The 19,725-nt window shown below is 30.3% G+C and overlaps 1 protein-coding gene across 4 annotated transcripts in view; it reads right to left on the bottom strand.

The window, feature by feature from the left end:
• Positions 1-19,725, bottom strand: part of LOC118195441 (far upstream element-binding protein 1-like) — an 85,002-nt gene that overhangs the window by 46,071 nt on the left and 19,206 nt on the right. For 3 of the 4 annotated variants that reach the window (XR_015041553.1, XM_085817997.1, XM_085818006.1), the window contains exons 4-11: positions 18,666-18,702; positions 16,999-17,069; positions 16,284-16,413; positions 13,063-13,231; positions 6,485-6,583; positions 4,458-4,505; positions 4,246-4,332; positions 3,408-3,614 (exon numbers count right to left, since the gene is read on the bottom strand). Coding sequence is in view for 3 of the 4 variants with exons in the window: in XM_085817997.1 (XP_085674123.1) it covers positions 3,408-3,614; positions 4,246-4,332; positions 4,458-4,505; positions 6,485-6,583; positions 13,063-13,231; positions 16,284-16,413; positions 16,999-17,069; positions 18,666-18,702 (848 nt within the window). In the remaining variant the exon portion in view is untranslated. The remainder of the gene's footprint in view (positions 1-3,407; positions 3,615-4,245; positions 4,333-4,457; positions 4,506-6,484; positions 6,584-13,062; positions 13,232-16,283; positions 16,414-16,998; positions 17,070-18,665; positions 18,703-19,725) is intronic. The other variant, XM_085818012.1, reaches the window with a different exon arrangement.

Genomic DNA, 19,725 nt, shown 5'->3' with positions numbered 1-19,725 from the left:
ATATTTTCCCTTATTTTGAAATTTTATTGGGCTGCCTTATACCTTTATCTCTCAAAATATGTACATCCCAATGGCAGCATTCTAGATCAGTGGTGTTCAACCATTGGCTCATGGGTGCTTGGCAGGCTGCAAGCCTATCTTTATGTGCCCGCGAGCAACTCACAATATTGACATAAGAAGAAAACTAATCTTAATGTTAAGAAAAAAATTTACACATCATAAACAAAGACTCTGCATTTGTATTCTACTGAAGTATTATCACATTCACTCTGTTCTGTTTCTTCAGTTCCATCTCCACAGAAGATTAGCATTAGAGTGTCTGCATTAACATAAGCCTGCTTGTGCCACTGCACGTTTGCACATACGATGCATCCTCCAATACAGCTGATAAAATTTTTCAGTAGCAGATACCAAACTGCACTGTTTCTGATGAGCTTTAAAACAACATTTTTAATGATTTCGTAGAATCTGAGGTGTGCTTCTTGACATAAGTGACGAGCCAAGGCTAGCAAAAAGAAAACTTACCACTTCAACCACAAACAGGAAGAAAAGTTACTTACAAATGCAAGCGAAAAAAAAAAAGCATTCATTTTGCACTGCTTTAGTAACAGTATCAATGCACTCAAATGTTGAATGTCATCACAAAACCAGATGTCATACATTTGAATGTCACACAGATTTCAATTATAAATATCCACCCAAATTCAATCATTGAAATCATTTCTAAAAGCTCAATAAAGCAATCTTTCTGCCTTGAAAAATGATGTAAAGAATCACGCAAAAGCCTCCTTCAAAGCTACATTCTTGCATCACATAAGAAGGCATATTAAAATGAGGTTATTGTGGAGAAAGCTATGCTGGCAATGCCAAAGTCTTCATTTCACAAATTTAAAAACAAAAATGAGATAATCACAGCTATAAAAGATTTGCCTCTCTCGTGAAATGAGATAACATAACATGTGGATGATATGGCAAACAGTATCTACACAAAAATGAGATCTGATTAGGAAAAAATGTGCATATTTTCCTAAGCAGTTTGTTGAATTGACTGATGTGATTAACTTGCTGCAACTTCTGATGTTCATGAGAATGATGCTTCCTGACTTTCTGTTAAAAGAAGCATTGTTGACCATGTTAACTCTGACAAAACAACAGTCAAGAGCAAAACATACAGAACAAAAGAATGTACCAATAAAAATTCTCTTCACAATCATAACTAATAATGCACTAGCTATGATCAGGAATACTGGGCTTATTGGGCTCTGTAAGCGGGATATATTTTCCAAATTTTATTCATACCATTGTGTTATTCATCATGAAAATCTGGATGATAAAAGCTCAAGCTCGATCAGGTAACGAATATTATTGTATGCACTATACATGTTATCTGAAGACAAAGGTCTTTGAATCATGAACTTTTTAAAGCTTTGCTTAAAGAGACAGAAATGTAGCAATATATAAGTATGGTGATATAAACTACTATGCAGACATAAGGTGGCTGAGTTGACGTAAAGTTTTAACAAGATTTGTTGGAATGCTGGAGATAAAAACTTTTCTCATATCTCAAGATAACTGACCAAAAATTGGATGACATGGAGTGACTTGTTGACTTAGTATTTTTAACCAATATGGTAAAACTCAACAACCTAAGTACCACATTACAAGGAAAAGGAAAACTGGTACCAGAAATGATGAGTTCAATATCTGTTTTTCTAGCGGAGAAAGACTATCAACATATTTCTCCATTTACCCTCATTCCGGAGTACGAGTCATCTAAGTACGTTCAAAACCTTCCGTTACTCAAAATTTAAAAGAAGATTCTAGCACAAACTTTTTATGCAGCACATTTTATTGTTCACAAAAAATACTTTCTTGGAATTGGACATAACAGAAGTGACTTCAAAAAAAATGTTTTTAAGAATCGAATTAGATTATTACTCTTTTACTGATCTAACACTCAAAAGCACAGAAAATTAAATACACCCTATTTTTATGGGGCACCTTACCACTGCGAGCAGGTTTCGTCACAACTTACAATAATAAAAAGTCCAAAACTCTATTCCCTTCAGAGCATGTGTTTCAATAAATTGTTAGAGAACATTAATAACTGAATATCTTATAAATAGCAATTTAATGGTTTATGCGATTATGGCAAAGCCTTGAGGGCTACCTGCCTAAAGGGAGGGATGCCTTCGTGAAGGACTTTCGAAGGGACACTCGCTCGTATACACATTACACATAGGGAAAACAAGAAAGCACCCATGCAGCCAACCTGTTTGAAGGATTCGAACCTCTGATCGAACAATTAGTGTTAAGCAACACGGTGGTTTCAGCCACTGGTGGGACTAGCAAGTTAATGACTTAATGCAGTACTGACTTTATAAAATATTTAACAATTTAATAATTACATTTTCTTGTGTTAGTAATTAATTTATTTATATGCACTTCCTTTTATTATCTAATTTGAAATAAAATTAAGTTTGAACCTACACTAGATTTACGTTTTATTAGAAATTTTCATCATTTTTTGTAGGTTCGTATGAATTTTCTTAATTATTTGGAAACACAAAATATTATATTTTTGTGATACTGTTATTGTCCAAACATAACACAGTAGGTGCCTGCAAAGCACATAGAAATTTAAAAGTACTCCTTAAGGCAAAACTGGTTGGACACTGCTTATATTCCATTACAAAATGATAAGCAAGCAGTTACACAAAAATTATAAAACAGATTATCAACTTTATTTATTCAGGCAGTTGCATGAATTCAATGTAAGATACTATTATTGTTCATTAAATTTTAATGTATATATGAAAATGTGTTCTGTAGGTTTAAAAGACTCGTATTAAAAAGTAGGTATTTAAAAACTTCTATACTACATAATTTATTCACAAAACATTATTGCTCTAATAAGCAAACAGACTGAATGAGATATATTCAATTTTAATGGTGAAAATGAATTTCCTCCCAACACAAAATCTGTATATTAGAAATATTATGCCAATTTTACACTTACTTTTTATTAAATAATATTTATAAAAACCCATTCACAATTAAAAAGTTTAAAAAATGCTAGCCCACTACAAAGTTGCATACCTTAATTTTATGATTTTATTATTATGTTTTAAATTATTCAATCTACTTGAAATTTCTGAAGCAAATTTGATACTATTATTTCCTAACATTTATCTTGAATTGGGTTACATTTTATGCAAATAAATTAAAAATTTTTTTAATACATTTTGCTTTGTTTCATTTTAAAGAAAAATATTTGAAAAGTGTCGATGTCTGCTATCGTATTATTATGATAAAAATATTAGACTTTTATACCGGTTAACTTATTTTGGGGAAAGTCATTGACATGCGAAAGAAAACCAAACAATTCAAAAAATATACATATTCACCAGTACACTTTGGATGAGATCATTTATGAAAGTGCTGGCCGCTTGTATTTGCTCCGGAGTTCCGGTGACAACACACACTTTATCATCTGGACCTTCGTCTTTCACATTTAAAAACTGAACTCTAGCTCCAGAATCTTGCTGTATTTTCTTTATCATATCACCACCTTTACCAATTACTACACCAACTGCTTGCTTAGGAACCATTATCTGTTAAAAGGGAAAAATAATAATAATAATGAGCACAGATATTGCTACACAAAATATTTAAATCTAGAATATCAATTTGAATCACAAAATCTTTTGAAACAATCAGAAATTTTTAAATGAAAAATTTTCAGTCATGCATCATAAGAAACTGCAAAAATATCTAAATTAGAACCATTTTATGAATTTTATTAACAAAAACATCTGAACATTTTTCTAAAAGTTTACCTCTTTTTTTATTATTATAATTTACATTTTTAAATAAAACTTCTATTAAAAACTCTGTTTTTGCACATTTTAAACAATAATCATTATTCTCAGCTAAGGGGGAAATTGTTTCCCCTAATAAGTGAAACATTCTAAAAAAGTTTCAGGAAGTCTGTATATTTAGGAATCCAATTTCATATTTTAGTATCCACATCAATACACTTCATGCCATATATCCGATATTTGTAAAACAGTTTTATAAATTAGATTTTATATATTTTTCAATGCCACAATAAAAAATAGCCCATGTTTAAAAATTTAACACAATGGCATTACTATGCAAAACAAAAAATATAAAGGAATGCATATATTACCCATCAGCAGAATGTTTTAATGCAATAATAAAAATTCACACAACAAATTTTACCTCATGTGTTGAGCCAGATCCACCTCTCTGACCACCTGCAGCACTTCCGTATTCATTAGTTCCATCAAATCCCCCTCTTTGTATACTCTAAAAATTAATATTATTCAATTTTTTCAATACATTCATAATTTTGTACAGTCAGATCGTTCTTCTTTTTGTGAATAGACATTTTAATAATAATAATAATAAATCACTATGCATAATGAACTTACTTCAAGTTCCTTTTCTGTGATCAGATCCATGACCAACTGTTTTGCATACTTAAAAAAAAAAAGAGAAAAAAAAAAAAGAAATCAATAACATTTTTGACACATTATTTTGATAAATTAATTTTTAGTTATAAAATTTTTTACTCAACTTATCATAACACTAGATCTCACAAAATAATAATTATCTAATCAATCTCTAATATTATCATAATTGTTAAAACAGATTTAATTTAAAAACCACAAATCCAGGAAGTTTCTATAATTATCGGTCAAATTTTCAGGTGAATTCAGCAAAACATAATCAATACTGGAGCAAGGAGATGCAGAAGATGAAAAATTTTATTTGACTCAATTAACAATAAAAACTTCATAGTATCAACACATTTGTTATACCCAGCATTTCCTATGCAGTAGTATCAGAAAATATAATGTTACAATGAGTTACTCAGGACAGCCACTGAGAAATTCATGTATTCTGCTATATAGATATCTCCACAAAAAGAAATCTAGACATGACAAATCTTGCAGCTGTGGTGTCTAAGCAATAAATCCACCTCATCCAAACTAGAGGCTCTCCAAAGTAACATTCAAGTAACTGCACGCCTCATGCAAAAAAATCCACTAGCAAATTTTAATCATAGATTGATTTAATCAATTGTGCCAAAGGGCCATTTGCCCAACAAGAGGAAAATACCTGTGGGTTCAGGAGTTCCAAAAAGAAACTGACTCATTTGTGCAACAAGAGGAAGTGTTTTTTTAGAAACTCCTTCATTTCCTTTTTCACATTGCACAAAAGAACACCCAAAATTGCCATTGCAGTTAACAGGTATGTACTAATCCTATATAATAATAATAATAATAATAATGGTATGTAATAATTAATGATACTGGTATATACCACTCCCTGCCTTTCTCAATATAAATGCACTGAAAGCTTTGATCATACACTAAACAGTGTACCAAAAGTAACACGAATAATAACAAATGCTAAAGAAAGAGAAGTACAAAAGTATTTCAGACTAGCAAAAAAATTTGTTATCCAATGATTATTTATATAGATCTTCAATATGTTCAATAAAATGAATCAGAGGCATCTTTAATTTAATCAATAAAAAATTAAGTTTCCCTAACTATTGGTACTTTACAAATGTTTTCTGATCTCTCTTGTAATTCTTTAATAGTATTACATAGTCCTCAAATGCACTTAAATGCATTGAAATCCTACCAATAAGCTGAAATATTATTCCTTCTTGGATTACCTGAATTATTTTCATTTTATGTCTTAATTGGATTTATAATGTGAGCATAAGTTTTCCTTTATTCAATATTTCATTTACAATTTTTAACCTGGGATCTTTTGGACACCTCACAGAACTTAACAGTTAGGGTCCCGAACAGAAACAAAAGTATTTCCATAATTTCCTGGCATTTACATTCAGTATGATGATGTTGCATGCACTTTACATAATGCAAAATGGTACAAATTAACAATTTTACTTTGAGATGAAGGCAATAATAACACTAAATAGTACATTCTCCTCATCCAATGATCAAAACATAAACAATAAAATTTAAATATTATTAATTCTCAATGGCATAAATTCTAATTCAAATATATTTTAATGTCAAGTTGCAATAAACATTTAATAGTTGCTTTTAACTATGAAATTCAAATGAAGACAAAAATATTTTTATAATGTTTTATATCTAAATAAACAAAAGAAAACAAATCGCTTGTGAACAGCAAACTGGTTTCTCCCCCCTATTGTTAGCAAGTTCATTATTTAATTATTTTTTAAAAAACAGAACACAGGCATAAGCTTTCCTCAAGATATACCCGCTCTTATGCAATAAAAATTAAAACCCTCCAGGGAAAAAAAGAAAAAGGAGGGGGGATCTGAAATTTTGGCTAAAATATTCTGCCCCAATTTCTCAAATATTTAAATTTTATTTTAAAAAAATATAGTCAAAACAGAATGAATGTAAATGGAGAATTCTAAATACTGAATTTTTAAGAACATATATCTTACTTCACATTTATCAGGTTCTCCAGTTATCCTCAGTGGTTTTTCTTGTGATGTTTGCTGAGGACCATCTTGTATAAGAACCATTTTTACAGCAGCTCTTTCCTAATAACCATGCAAATAACTTTTATATTAACACATTACACAAATATATCACAAATTATAATCACAAATATATCTACTATTGAGGGATAAATCATTCACATATCTAATTCAAAATGCATATAAAAATACAATATACATAATTAATGAAAAATGTAAGATAATTTGATTTTCAAATGTTCAACCTATTTGAATAGTGCAAATGTATTTTATCAAAATTTCACAGAACCTACAGTTAAAATAATGAAAAAAATTCTTGCTCTAACTTGATTATAATTTATATATATGTATGAGGATAGGATGGCCTTGTATCCATCAATAATACATTCCATGAGATACAGAAGTATATATATATAAATGAATGTTATTAGGCTGGTTATTGCATTATTAATTGATAATTATGCATAGCAAGGTATTATAAATGCTACCAATTTTGTACATGACATTACACACCATAAATTAATGTAAAGTATAAGAACTGTTCTATACATTTCTCTCATAAAAAATGCGATATTAAAAAAAAAAAAAAAAAAAAGAGGAGACTAAGTTGAAAATAATGTAAGGGAATTTTAAACTTTACCCAATGTTGAAAATGCAAAACTTAAATTTACACTGTGCAAAAAAAAGGGGGGTGTTCTATATCATCATTCTACTGGGCATTGACGAAATTCAAATTGCATTTTTCATGTCTCGAAAGCGATAGGATATATATTAGATTTATATATAGCATTGTTCTAATATAGGTATGCTGACATAAAATCAAACTTTTTCTGAATTGACATGCCAATTTTTTTCCATATTTTGATTCTATGACTCAAATTAAATTTTATTTTCATGCATTTTTTCAGTTTGTGCCGAATAATTCATTGGCAAACTTCTTAGCTTATAGCAACCTATTTTTCATTGTAAATGAGCAAAAAAAGGTCATTGTTCATTATTTTAAAACAATTTTAACAAAGTGTGTAAAGCCCGTTTGCTGTTATTATTGCTCATAATAAATATGCCAAATTTTCAAAAGGCGCCATTATGTAAATTCATGTACATCCTAGGAAATTTTGAATACAAAACTCTAATTTTTTGCAGGTATGCTTAAAAATGCATCTACTTTGAAATGGAGGCAAAACTGTTATAGGATATAATTTAAAACGTTTTTCGAAAAATTTATAAAAATTACTTAAAAATACAAAGTTTAAAAATAGATAATTACAAATTGGTGAATTTTATTTGGAATGAACCTAAATTTCAAATTCTGGAAGAAGGAATGGAACTATTCTGATATGCACCTTCAAGTTGCCAGATTTCTCGCCAAACATTTTTGGCGAGAAACTCCACGTTTTCATATTACTATCTAAATTTTTTGTCTACATTTTGAACTTTAAGCCTGAAATGTCTCCAAAAACGCGGATTTCGCACAAGCAAAAACCACGTTTTGAACACACAATAAGCTAAAAATCCAAAAAAAAAAAAAAAAAAATTTAGATAGCAAAAACGTAAAGTTTCTAACCAAAAATATTTGACAAGAATCTAAGTACACAGAGATATGTTTTAACTTAAAAACACATTTACGAATGGCACAATCTAGGCAACGAACGGATCTACGAACTACGCACACCTCGCTTTAATAAAATTAACATAATGAATTTCAAAGAATACCATGCACACAGCATCTTGTTTAAACTTTAAAAAAAAAAAAAAATCAACGAATCGCACAATTTAGGCAACGAAAGAATCTACGAACCACTCACACCTCGCTTTAATAAATTAACATAACAATAAATTTCAAAGAATACCATGTACACAGCTTTCTGTTTAAACTTTAAAAAACATCTACGAATTGCAGAATCTAGACACTACGCACTAATCAACAAAATAAACTAGAATAAATTTCAAACAATTAAAAAAAAAACAATAACGACAGAAATTCTTACTAAAAAAGCAATGAACATAACATTCTACAAAATTAGAACAAGAATAAAATAAAATGCAGTTAGCATGAATTAATGCTTTTTCGAGCAGCAGAAATACCAATTTTATACCGCCTTTAACATGCCGCCACGTAATCACTATCGTATTTATATGACAGCCAGACACGCTATCCAAAAAATTCATACTATGGTTCACAAATAAATAAAATCACAGATAATCACAAATCCCTACTTCTATCATGCACAGCCACTAAAAATAATCTTCCAGATCCTCTTTCCACTCCTCCAAACACCTACTGCGCCTCACAGGACGGTTATTCTACGCTACGAGAGTCGACAGCAAGTTGTGGGCCACCAGATGTCGCTGCTAGTAAAAAACAGGTCTGCCCGACATCCTATATTCTCTGAGTACGGAAGTTCTCGAAAGCGCGTGAAAAAGTGTTGATGCGTCGTCAATCAGGATTGTGCAGTTGACGTACTAAGTAGACAATGGCTTTGTATGTGTTTTCGCCGCTGATTTTTTCATATTTAAACGAAGAATATGGTCGTAGATCTCTGAATCGGTGGCGAATTTATAGAAATATGTTGATGCTTTTGCTATGCCAAAAGATGTTTTCATTGCGTATTCAGGTCAAAATTTATAGTTATTTTAATTTGCGATGAACTGAGAAAGTATTTGCAGCCACATTCAGAAAACAAGAACGCAATTTCTACTGAAAGAAAGGTGAATTCCTGAAATTCTATTCCTTAAATTACAGATATAAATTGTAATTGTATGCTTTAAAAATGTAGAAGATAATAAGTTTATCAAGCACATAAACCTACTTCATTTAATACAAATATAGACATCCGATAAGCTTCTACTCGATTTATGTACAGCAAGAATTACGTTTACTTTAAAATCTAACAGTTGAATACCTTACGAATAATACTGTGAACACAAAAAGGAATGTCGTTCATTATTATGCGAAATTCACACTACTGTAAAATAAAAATAAATTTATAAAACTATGAAATAGATTTACAATATTTTTTCCAGTAGCTGTACTACTACTAGTGTGATACTTTTAATAATACGTTTTAGCCCAGAGGGCCTATTAATTTCGTTTTGCCATTTTGTGGCATTTCACTTTTCAAATCGTTGCCACCAAGTATTATCGCACTCTATTATATTTAAAGAAATTAAATAATGAGGAATCTGCAGAATGTATGAATGTTTCTCGCATTGTGATAAAGTAACGGTACCTAGAGCCATGAAATTCTGAATAACATAATCCTCCATCCTAATATAGGCATCTGGAGGCCCAAATTTGGAGCTGCGAATTTGTTTTATTATCTATTTCATATTTTGTAAAGCATTTATGAGTTTTTGATTAAGAAACCCAACAATTTCAAAGCGAGCGAAGCCAACATTGTACGGGGGGGGATGCATTTTCATCTCTAGCGCGCGAAACTATGTATCGGAAATTCTAAAGATATGCTTTTTCTAAATTTTATGACATTGCTGTTGAACTGAATTTTATGGTTTAAGTGCGAAAAACATGATATTTAATAAAGGTAACACGCAAAAAGTTAAAAAACGGCCCTTTGGGAGTAATATAAAATCTGAAGTTTTTTTTTTTTTTTTTTTTTTGTGTGTGTGTGTGTGTGTAATTTTATTATGTTTTAAAACTGGTTACTAAGTGAGGACTTTCTAAGGGAAACTGGCTCGTATACATGTTACACATGGGGAAAGCCACGAAAACGCCGGCCAGCTCGTTCGCAGGATTCGAACTTCGGACCAAACTACCTGCGTTCTGCGACTCTACCGCTCGGCGGCTGGTGGGCTTGTTAGCAGAATTATACTGCATTATTATTGTATTATGCTATAAAGTAATAATGCTATAAGAGTGAGGGGTTTTGTTCATGGAATAGTACTTTTGTAACCTATTATAGTATTCAAAAATAATTGTTTCTTTGAAAACTTAAAAAAAAAAAAAAAAAAAAAAAAAAAAAAAATTACTGTTCATAGCATTCTCATTTTTATATTGTAAAAGAGATATTGATTATTATTAGTTTTCTATTTAAAATGCATCGATACGCTGGTTTGACAAGGACTTCAACTGCAGGAGACCTACACTGATTATTTTTACTTTAGTACTTGCATTGTGAAAATATTACTATCTTTTAATTATTTTCACAGAATAAAATCTTTTGAGAAGGAAGAATATTGAAACTGAGCAAGCAGTTCTTATATATGTAAAAAATTAAAATTTAAAATAACAGCAATTTAATATTAAAAAAAGGTATTTTTAATTGTGTGACAAAAATTGCAAAACGAATTAATCACACATACAGGATAGATTAGTTTAATTTTGGTTATATATTTTATATTGAAAAAATATTTTCTTTCATGTTAATTATAGAATAAATTATTAAAAATAAAGCATTTTGATGCGTGTGTGACAGTTGAATGCAGCAGCAATCGGCCATAGTGAATGAATTTTATTTCTTTTCCTGAAAAAAATAATTCTCATAGAAAAAGAAAATAAAAAATTTCTTTCTAATTTCTTATTTAAAGAAATATTTTTCCAATAGTAACTGTAAAATAAATTGCGGGAAACAGTTTTAATGTAAGCATAGAAAAAAAAAAACTTTGTTTGCTATTAGATTGTAATGCAAATTGATCATATTATAAATTTAAATGATTAAAATTGTTTATTTCTAAGAGGATTTGAAGTAAGCTTAATTCATCTACTCTTATCTATTTACCATTGCTTTCGTGGTATCCCATATCACTCTTTATTTCTTAGCTCTAAATTCCTGCGTTAACTTTCCCCTTAAAAAACGGGATTTTCCTTTACATAACACAGCAGCAGAATATGCTGTTGTTAGAATATGCTACGTGTTGGTCATAATACTGTTTTGAGCAATTTTTTTCGAATTACAAATACAGCGCGAGAGTTAGTGAAATAATGGGAGAATATTCCTAGAACTTCAGCTAGCGCGCGCTATAAATTTCGTCACTCCTCTGTACTGCGATTGGTCTAAAGCTCCTTGAAGCCTTGTCCCCTTTCAGTAAAGTCAAATGGACCCACCCGCCCACCAACTGAGGACCACAGAATGGCTTTCTCCGATAAGTTGTGATGGGTTGTCCATACCGTTTTTTTTTTTTTGAGTCAATATTGTTCGCTTAAGTTGTAGACAGATCCAGTAACATACAATAGGCGTCCAGGATGGCCAAAATAATATTTCCTTTTGCCGAACTTCAATTCAACAACATCCACCATTTTTTCTTTCCCCCTATCTTCTCAGACACAGACGCGAACCAACGAGCTCCGGGGAAAGACTTTTCAACGTCAACAGGGTTGCCATACAACACGCAGTCACACCAAAAACCATCGCAGAACACATATCGCCACATTTGGGAAATTAGGGCGTATATCAGAGTTGTATCGAAGGAATCAAGTAAGTTTAATAAAAAAGATATTAATAAATATATATCAAATTCAATTAACAAAGAGGTTAATTTGGAGAGCTAATTTTTTAAAAACTACCGGTGCGATTTATTCCACCATATGATATAACAGACTTAAATCCATAATTAGAATCCTAATTTTTTTGTTTTGTTAGTAAAAACTGTTTCTTTCAGATTTAAAATGAAGGCAATTTTCAATTTATCATCAAATGACAACAAAGCTATTGCATTCTGCCTAAAAAAGGAGTATTTTACGACTTTTCTGTAATGTCGCCTTCATAATGGTTAGATTCCGATGAAAACACATTCTCAATTATGAGAGGATCAATATACTTATTTACAATTTAATTTTATTATTACTATACTGACATTTACTTTTATTTCAACAGCATGCTTAATATTATATGACGGTGTTTAAATATTTTTAAAACCATCGATAATCTTAATTCAAACTATAATAAGTGCAGATAATGGAAATCCGTCCAGTTTAATTTAAAACAAATATAGCAAATTTTAACAAACCACTGAAAGTTTGTATTATGACAGATCTAAATACTAATTAAAGTAGAACATCAAGAACATCAAAATATGAAGATCTTCTTATCACAAATAAAATATTTTAGAAAGAAATTTCCAATTTTGTAGGAGATAAAAATTCTAACAGGAAAATTCCTTAGGAATGAATGTGAAAACAGTATCTGTCAAATTTTAAAAATGTTCTTCTTTAGAATATTTACACAGACTGCAATTTGTTAGATTTTTACTTAGCACTTTTAGCATTTACAATTTACACTAAATTTTAGGATTAACAAAGTATCGTAGAATTAATTTTTATCTCAGCATGTAATAAAAATTACAACACTACATGCAAATTATGTTATAAAAAGAGTAAACCATATAGTTAAACAGAAAACCGTATAGTTAAAATGATTACTTTGGAATAATACTGGCATAGCGTTCATCAATATACAGAAAGCTTGAAATCGCTGCAGGGCTCAAGAAGTAATGTATTGATTTTTATACCTATATGCACACATGCATTCATTTCATAGTACTAAATTCTCAAACATGTATATGATTAATCATAACACAAATCATACCTGAAGATTACGAATAGTTTCTCCACCCTTTCCAATGACAAGACCAACTTTAGGACCAGGGATCATCATTTCAACTATCGTATGGCCATCTGGTACATGATTAGTGTCTAAAACAGGTAAAGGAGGACCTCCACGATTTATTATTGCTGTTATAAGTTCTTTAGCTTTTCTGAAATAATATATTTTTAAAATCTAAACATCAAATTAAATATTTCATTTTAAAACATTAATTTATAGTTAAAATAAAATGTTATGTTTAAAGAAAAGTAACATAAAAATTAATTACTGAAAGTACAGAAGAATATTAATCATTACAAGCAACCCTCATATAATGCACATTCATTTAGTGTGACTTATAAATCAATTCTAGGTCTGGCAGCAATGCAAAGTCACAAAAAGGGATTTGAAATTTTTGGTGCTACACAGTGAAATGGGACATCATGTGCATGCTGTAATACAGGGGTGTCAAACTGGCAGTCCATGAAGCAAAGCAATTTTATGCAGCCAACCAAGATATTTCAATTACATAGTTGTTGCAAATATGGTGTTACAAAGATTTTTAAGATTTTAGTTGTTTGAAGATCAAGTTTATATTATTTTCAGTTTCATTAACCCTTTGGCGGTTGTGAGATTAAGCAATTTTTCCCAAATATGTGTGATATACGTTAATCATAAATTTGTAATGACAGAAACTTCATTTGTGCCCATTGCGGTGCATAACTGTGTGAACCGAGACCATTTGTTACCATCAAAAAACTAACGTGAACAGCTTGCCAGAAAATCTATAAATATAGTTAATTAATTTATAATGTACTATAAATCTTATTCAAAGATTTCAAGATACATATTTCATCAACTTTTATTTGCACTTGTCAAAAAATAAACTCAGTTACGAACTTTTAAACTACGAATAATAATTTTGTTTAGGAATACATTTATATGCAAACAGCTTTTTTTCATAGTTGAAAATTGACAAGAAAAGGAAGATATTGATGAGTGGCTCTACAGTCCATAATGAACATAATTTCTCTCTAAGGCTAAAAATTTTATTAGAATCTATTACCATTAAGTATTGAGCTTGCATACAAACATATGTAATTTTACTTATATGCTGAAGAAAAATAAGAGAAAGAGATTAAGTTGTCATTCTTGTTTATTCTACGTTTTGTTTACCAGTTTTCTTGAAAAAAAATAGAAAATTTTCATAATTTGTTTATTTTTAGTTTAAATTTATGTAAATTATTTAATGATTAATTAAACATGCTATAATTATTTGAAAAAAATGTTAAAGAATTTAATCTTTACCTTTCAGTTTGTTTGAATTACGAAGTGTAACCAATAAATATCTCTTGCAGATTTCAGATAGAAAATAAATAGATATTTGAGTTTTTTATCATTATGATATTAATCTTTATGTCACATTTTCAAAAATATTAAGTAAAATTTATAATGCATTTTGTTAACATAATTTTTAATTTTCGGAAAAAAAAAATTCTGGTCCCTCAGTGGTTTCCAGATTGTGCATTTAATTCGCATTCAATTTGAGTTTGACACTACTGCTGCAGCAGCATGAAAAATATTCTTAAGTAGTGAAAAATACGAGGGCTATCCAGAAAGTAGATTATGTTTTGGAATAAAAAAATAAACAAAGTATAGGAAACAAATTTTATTATATACAGATGAAAGCCACACTCAAATACTACTTTTCTACATAGTCACCATACAAATTAAGGCATTTATCGTAGCGATGTACGAGCTTGGAAATTCCTTCGTCGAAAAATTCGGCCGCCTGCGCCTTCAACCACTTCGTTACCTCTTCTTGCCTTCCATCTTGCACAAAACTTGTGGTAACCAAGCTTTTCGCTGATGATTTCGTGCAACAAACTTCACGAAATTTGTGGAAAACTCAAAGAAAGTTCCGTTATTGTGAAATTTCGATTTTCACGGACTTTAGCATCGACTTTTTCGAGAAGTTTGGCGGTCACTATGCTGGGTCTCCCACTTCGATCTTCGTCGTGAACATTGGTTCGGCCATTTTGAAATCTTATGACCCACTGATGCACTCCACCTTCAGTGATAATGTTGTCCCCATACACTTCACGAAGCTGCCGATAGATTTCTATCGGTTTACAGTTTTTTGCAGTCAGAAACCTTATTACTGAGCGCACCTCGCAGGATTTTCAATTAACGCAGACATTTCAAACCGTCACAGTATCTGAACAGAGCACAGCACGAACCTCTCACTAGCATGGCTAGATGCAGACTGAGCTGCGCAACGCTCTGACCCCAAGATGGCCGCGCTAGCCCCGCCCCTAGCGGACACAGACGGAAACGTAATCTACTTCCTGGATGGCCCTCGTACTATTTGCCTTATAAATGCAACAGCTACACTACACTACAGGTACTAATACTATTTGCCTTATAAATGCAACAGCTAAAACATATTATTTTAGCAGTCCTGCTGAGGGGAAAAAATGTCTACCTTTTGCATTATGTTATTTGACTTTACTTAGTTGCTGGAACTTCATTTGATAAAGTAAGTGGTCAGAAATTGTCTATCAATACCCAATCCACATTAGTAATCTGATTTAACATGGTCTAGATGAAGGAAATTTTGCAAAGGGGCATTCTGTTTCCTAGAGGTCTTTAAATGCTTTAAAAATAAATACAGGGACAAGCTGGATGATAAAACTATTTTAGAAAGAATGAATGGTATTTCAAACAATCTTAACAGAAATCTCTGATTTAAAATAAACTTCTGAGATTTAATTAGTCTTGCATAATGCCTCCTCCTTTTTTCCCCTTTACCCTGAATTTTATCTTCTTATTAGGGTTGCTTGTTTTCTAAAACCAGGTTATGTGTTTAAACAAAAAATGCATTTCTTGTACATTAGTTTCTTCATTAGAAAATAGCATCAAATTATCAATGCAAAATGTACAAATGATACATTATTAAGCAAAAACTGTATTAATTTAACTACTCCAGTTTTTAGATTTGTGCGCACAAAATAAAAATTTATAATTGTTTTAACATTCATTACAAAATTTACTCCTTTTTTTATATGAACTTTATATTGAAATTGACTGAAGAGAGAGTTATTAGAATTAGCAACATTTTACTGTAGCAGTTACAGCAGCTGACTGACTAACTGTAAAAGTCCACCATTAAAATTATGCTGAACTTCATCTTAAGGAAATATTAGCATGTTTAATGTATTTACTCTATAGATTGTCTGGAACCTGTAAGAGTGCAAATTCTTTCAGGTAAACCACCACTATCTGCAGCCATCTGTACTTTACAACCTGATTCTGCCTGTAATCTTGTTATCTGTTCACCCCCTCGACCAATAACTAGATGGAGGAAAAAATAAAAAAATTCTTATGTATTCATTAAATTTCAGGTACATTGCTTTGATTAAAAAAATTCAAAACACTAATAAGAAGCACAGAATACAATTTAAATAACTAAAACATTTCACATTTTAAGATTAATGAATATAATATTTACAAATAATTTTAATTTTCTTTTTTCAAAATGCAAGTTCCTTTTTTGGGGAAAGAGGAGAATAAAACCCAGCTAAAAATTAATTTAGCATATGAAAAATCAGAAAACAGTACTGAAATAAATCGATTTAAAAAGCTTATTTAACATAATTATTAAGCTTAATAATATTAATGATACTATTAGATATTAAGAATTTTATATTTATGACGGTATAAATAAGTAATCTCAATTTCCCACACTTTGATATGAAAAGTACAATGTACATGTCATAACTGTTCTAATGAGCTTCAAATTTCAGCTGAAATTTTTATTTTGTGCATCTTTAATGCACAAAATAAAAATTTTCCATTTCCAAGCATTTTATTATTTCAACTTAGCTATACTACAGACACTGAGCATGAATGTACAAGAGAGAAGATAAGTATACTTACTTAACCCCACCATTTTATCTGGAACTTTCCATTCTTCAACAGTAATTGCATTTGCAATTCCACTTACAGCCCTAAAAGTAAATGAAATAGATAATTAATATCTGCATTACATACATTATTTGCTTTAACAGCATTCTAAAAATGTTTAAAAAAACTGCCCGAAATATACAAAATGCCAAAGAATTTAGGAAACAACCTAAAAAAGTATTCATAAATTTATACAATTTCTTGCTGAAAATACAAAGCTGTGACTATTATGAAAAATCACTTCAAATTACATTCTTGTTTAGTTAACACTTCTGATTTAAAGAAATAATTTTAATATGTATCAATCCTGTGATATTTATAGTGCTAATCTTGATACATATAAAACCAGAAAGTTTTCATGCTCTACAGCAATTCTATTTCAAACAAAAACCACGTTAACAATGTATGATTTAGGTTAGTGACCAGTTTATAATACTATTCTGATGTAAAATACATTATTAATTTATTAGATTTTATATTCTTTGGCTAATTTCATTTTGTAATTTTCTTAGACTTTTATGCTGAGAAAATTCTGACCCAGGAAGGAATGCCTTTATTCACCAAAGTATTTTTTTAAATATGATGGAAGTAAAACTAATAATTAATGTACATTTTGTGTGGATTGATGTAAAACAAAATTATATACAAATATTAAATTATTAAAAGACTAATTCAATCTTCATAAGAAGCTCTACAAATGTTTTAGCAGATTAAGACAATTCAGATGAAATAAAATTTAATAAAAATTACGCTGAAAATTAACAGGGGTGTATAATTTCAAAATTTAAACTTTATTTAATAAAATTTCATTTATTGCTGGGAAACATTTTTTCTGTAAATGCTAAAAATTAAAAATCTGATGATTCAGTGATCTACCAAGAGACAAAAAAACGGACAGTTAGCAGTTAGGCACCATGCATGTTATCCAGCCATTCTATTAGCAAATCAAAATGTATTTTGCTGAAATTGCATGTGCATATTTTAAAAGATATGGGAAATTTTGGTAAGTGCAACAAATTTGTGCAAAATAAATTAATAAGATAATTAAAACAAGAAGTATTTTCAGTTTAAAAAGGGTTAATTAAACACACTTGAAAAAATATGCCCCCTAAAACAAAAAATATGAACTGTAAAAGGGCATCAAAATAATTTCGTAACATACACTTACATCTTATTTACAGATATGGGTATTAAATATTATAGCGCTAAGCACGAAAGTGAACTGTGTACGAAAAAACTTTGAAAACAACAAAATCATTACTTAAAGAAGTAAAATATAACAAACTGGCATTTATTTGTTGCATACCTATTCTCTTACCTAGATGCATTTCATAATTTTACACATTTCTTACATGGTAAAATGTCTTTTTCTTGAAAAACTATAAATTTATTCACTCCTCATTAAATAGAAAACTGATAATAATTCCCAACAGCAAAAAGTACATTCAGTTTGCCTAAGGTATTTAAAACGTAAAAGTAAAAAAGGGATAAGAATAGACTGTGTGAAGTGTTAAATAAAACTAATCACCAGCTGGCTATCAACTTTGGTCATAAATCATAGAGGTGGCAATTCTTTTTCACAGTGATAACGTTAATTACCCAGATCTGCATAGTATTAAAGAAAAAATGTGAAGATTTACCTCTGGGTCTGCATGGTTGATAACTGCTGAACAATACCTAAAATAAATCATAAAAGTTATATATTCAATATACATATAATATGAATCTATTACTTATCATATTCATACAATTTAGATGTTCACACAATTTAGAATAAACTGCAAACTGAATAATTATTAATCAGATAGCAGCAAAAAATATGCTTATGTTATTATAAAATACAAAAGTACTTACTAAATTTCAGTTTTTGCACAGGAAAAAAATCAATCCACCTCATTTATCAGAAAATAAACGGAAAATCTGAGAATTTTGCCTCAGAATACTTTAACTGAACACTAATGTATTTAATTTTTTGCTCTAAGAATTTTGCTGCATATTACTACAGAAGAAAGTGGCTATTTTACAACACTCCTTAATATACAAACTAAACCTGGGCTTGAGCAGCTACCAGACATGTCGGCAGGTGGTGGATAACCGGGATGTCGAGGATTATCTGACAGAATAGCTTTAAACAATAAGAAGCCGCGAACCCCCTCCCGTAACTTGAGTTGAAAAACCCAAGGGGAAAGGTGAAAAAAGGCAATCAATCTCAATGGCAATACAGCAGTGACGACTGCCAAAAGAGACAGACCTGAAGGCTATACCTTAAGGTAGTGTTTCTCAACCTTTTGACTAATATGTACCATCTAAACAAAAATTGAAAACATTTAGTACCACCACTACAAAGTACTACTACTACTACCACCACTCTTGAACAAAGCTCAGATAGCTTAAATTTACGAGTGTTAGAGAAAAAACTCAATCAAGATATTGAGGTTTTAAATTTTTAATTTAATAGTTGAAAATACTTTGCTCCTTTGCATTTCTCTCTTGCGTACCACTAGTTGAGAACCACTGCCTTAAGGGATGCTCTTACGGTGATCCAGATGGCTGAACTGAAGGACATCCTGAAAAACGTTTTATCGGAGGAACAGGTTACTGACCTCGAACTTCTGATACTTTCACTAATTTAGGTATTCCCAATACTAAAGAGTTACACCTGAGCTCTATTAAGGAGCTGTTAAACTTTATAAACAAAGT

The sequence above is a fragment of the Stegodyphus dumicola genome, chromosome 1 (genome assembly GCF_044657685.1).
Source record: "Stegodyphus dumicola isolate Sdum_Otavi_A_Nest chromosome 1, ASM4465768v1".
Taxonomy (NCBI): domain Eukaryota; kingdom Metazoa; phylum Arthropoda; class Arachnida; order Araneae; family Eresidae; genus Stegodyphus; species Stegodyphus dumicola.
Note: the sequence above shows the minus strand (reverse complement) of the source record. Positions and strands in the feature narration are given on the sequence as shown.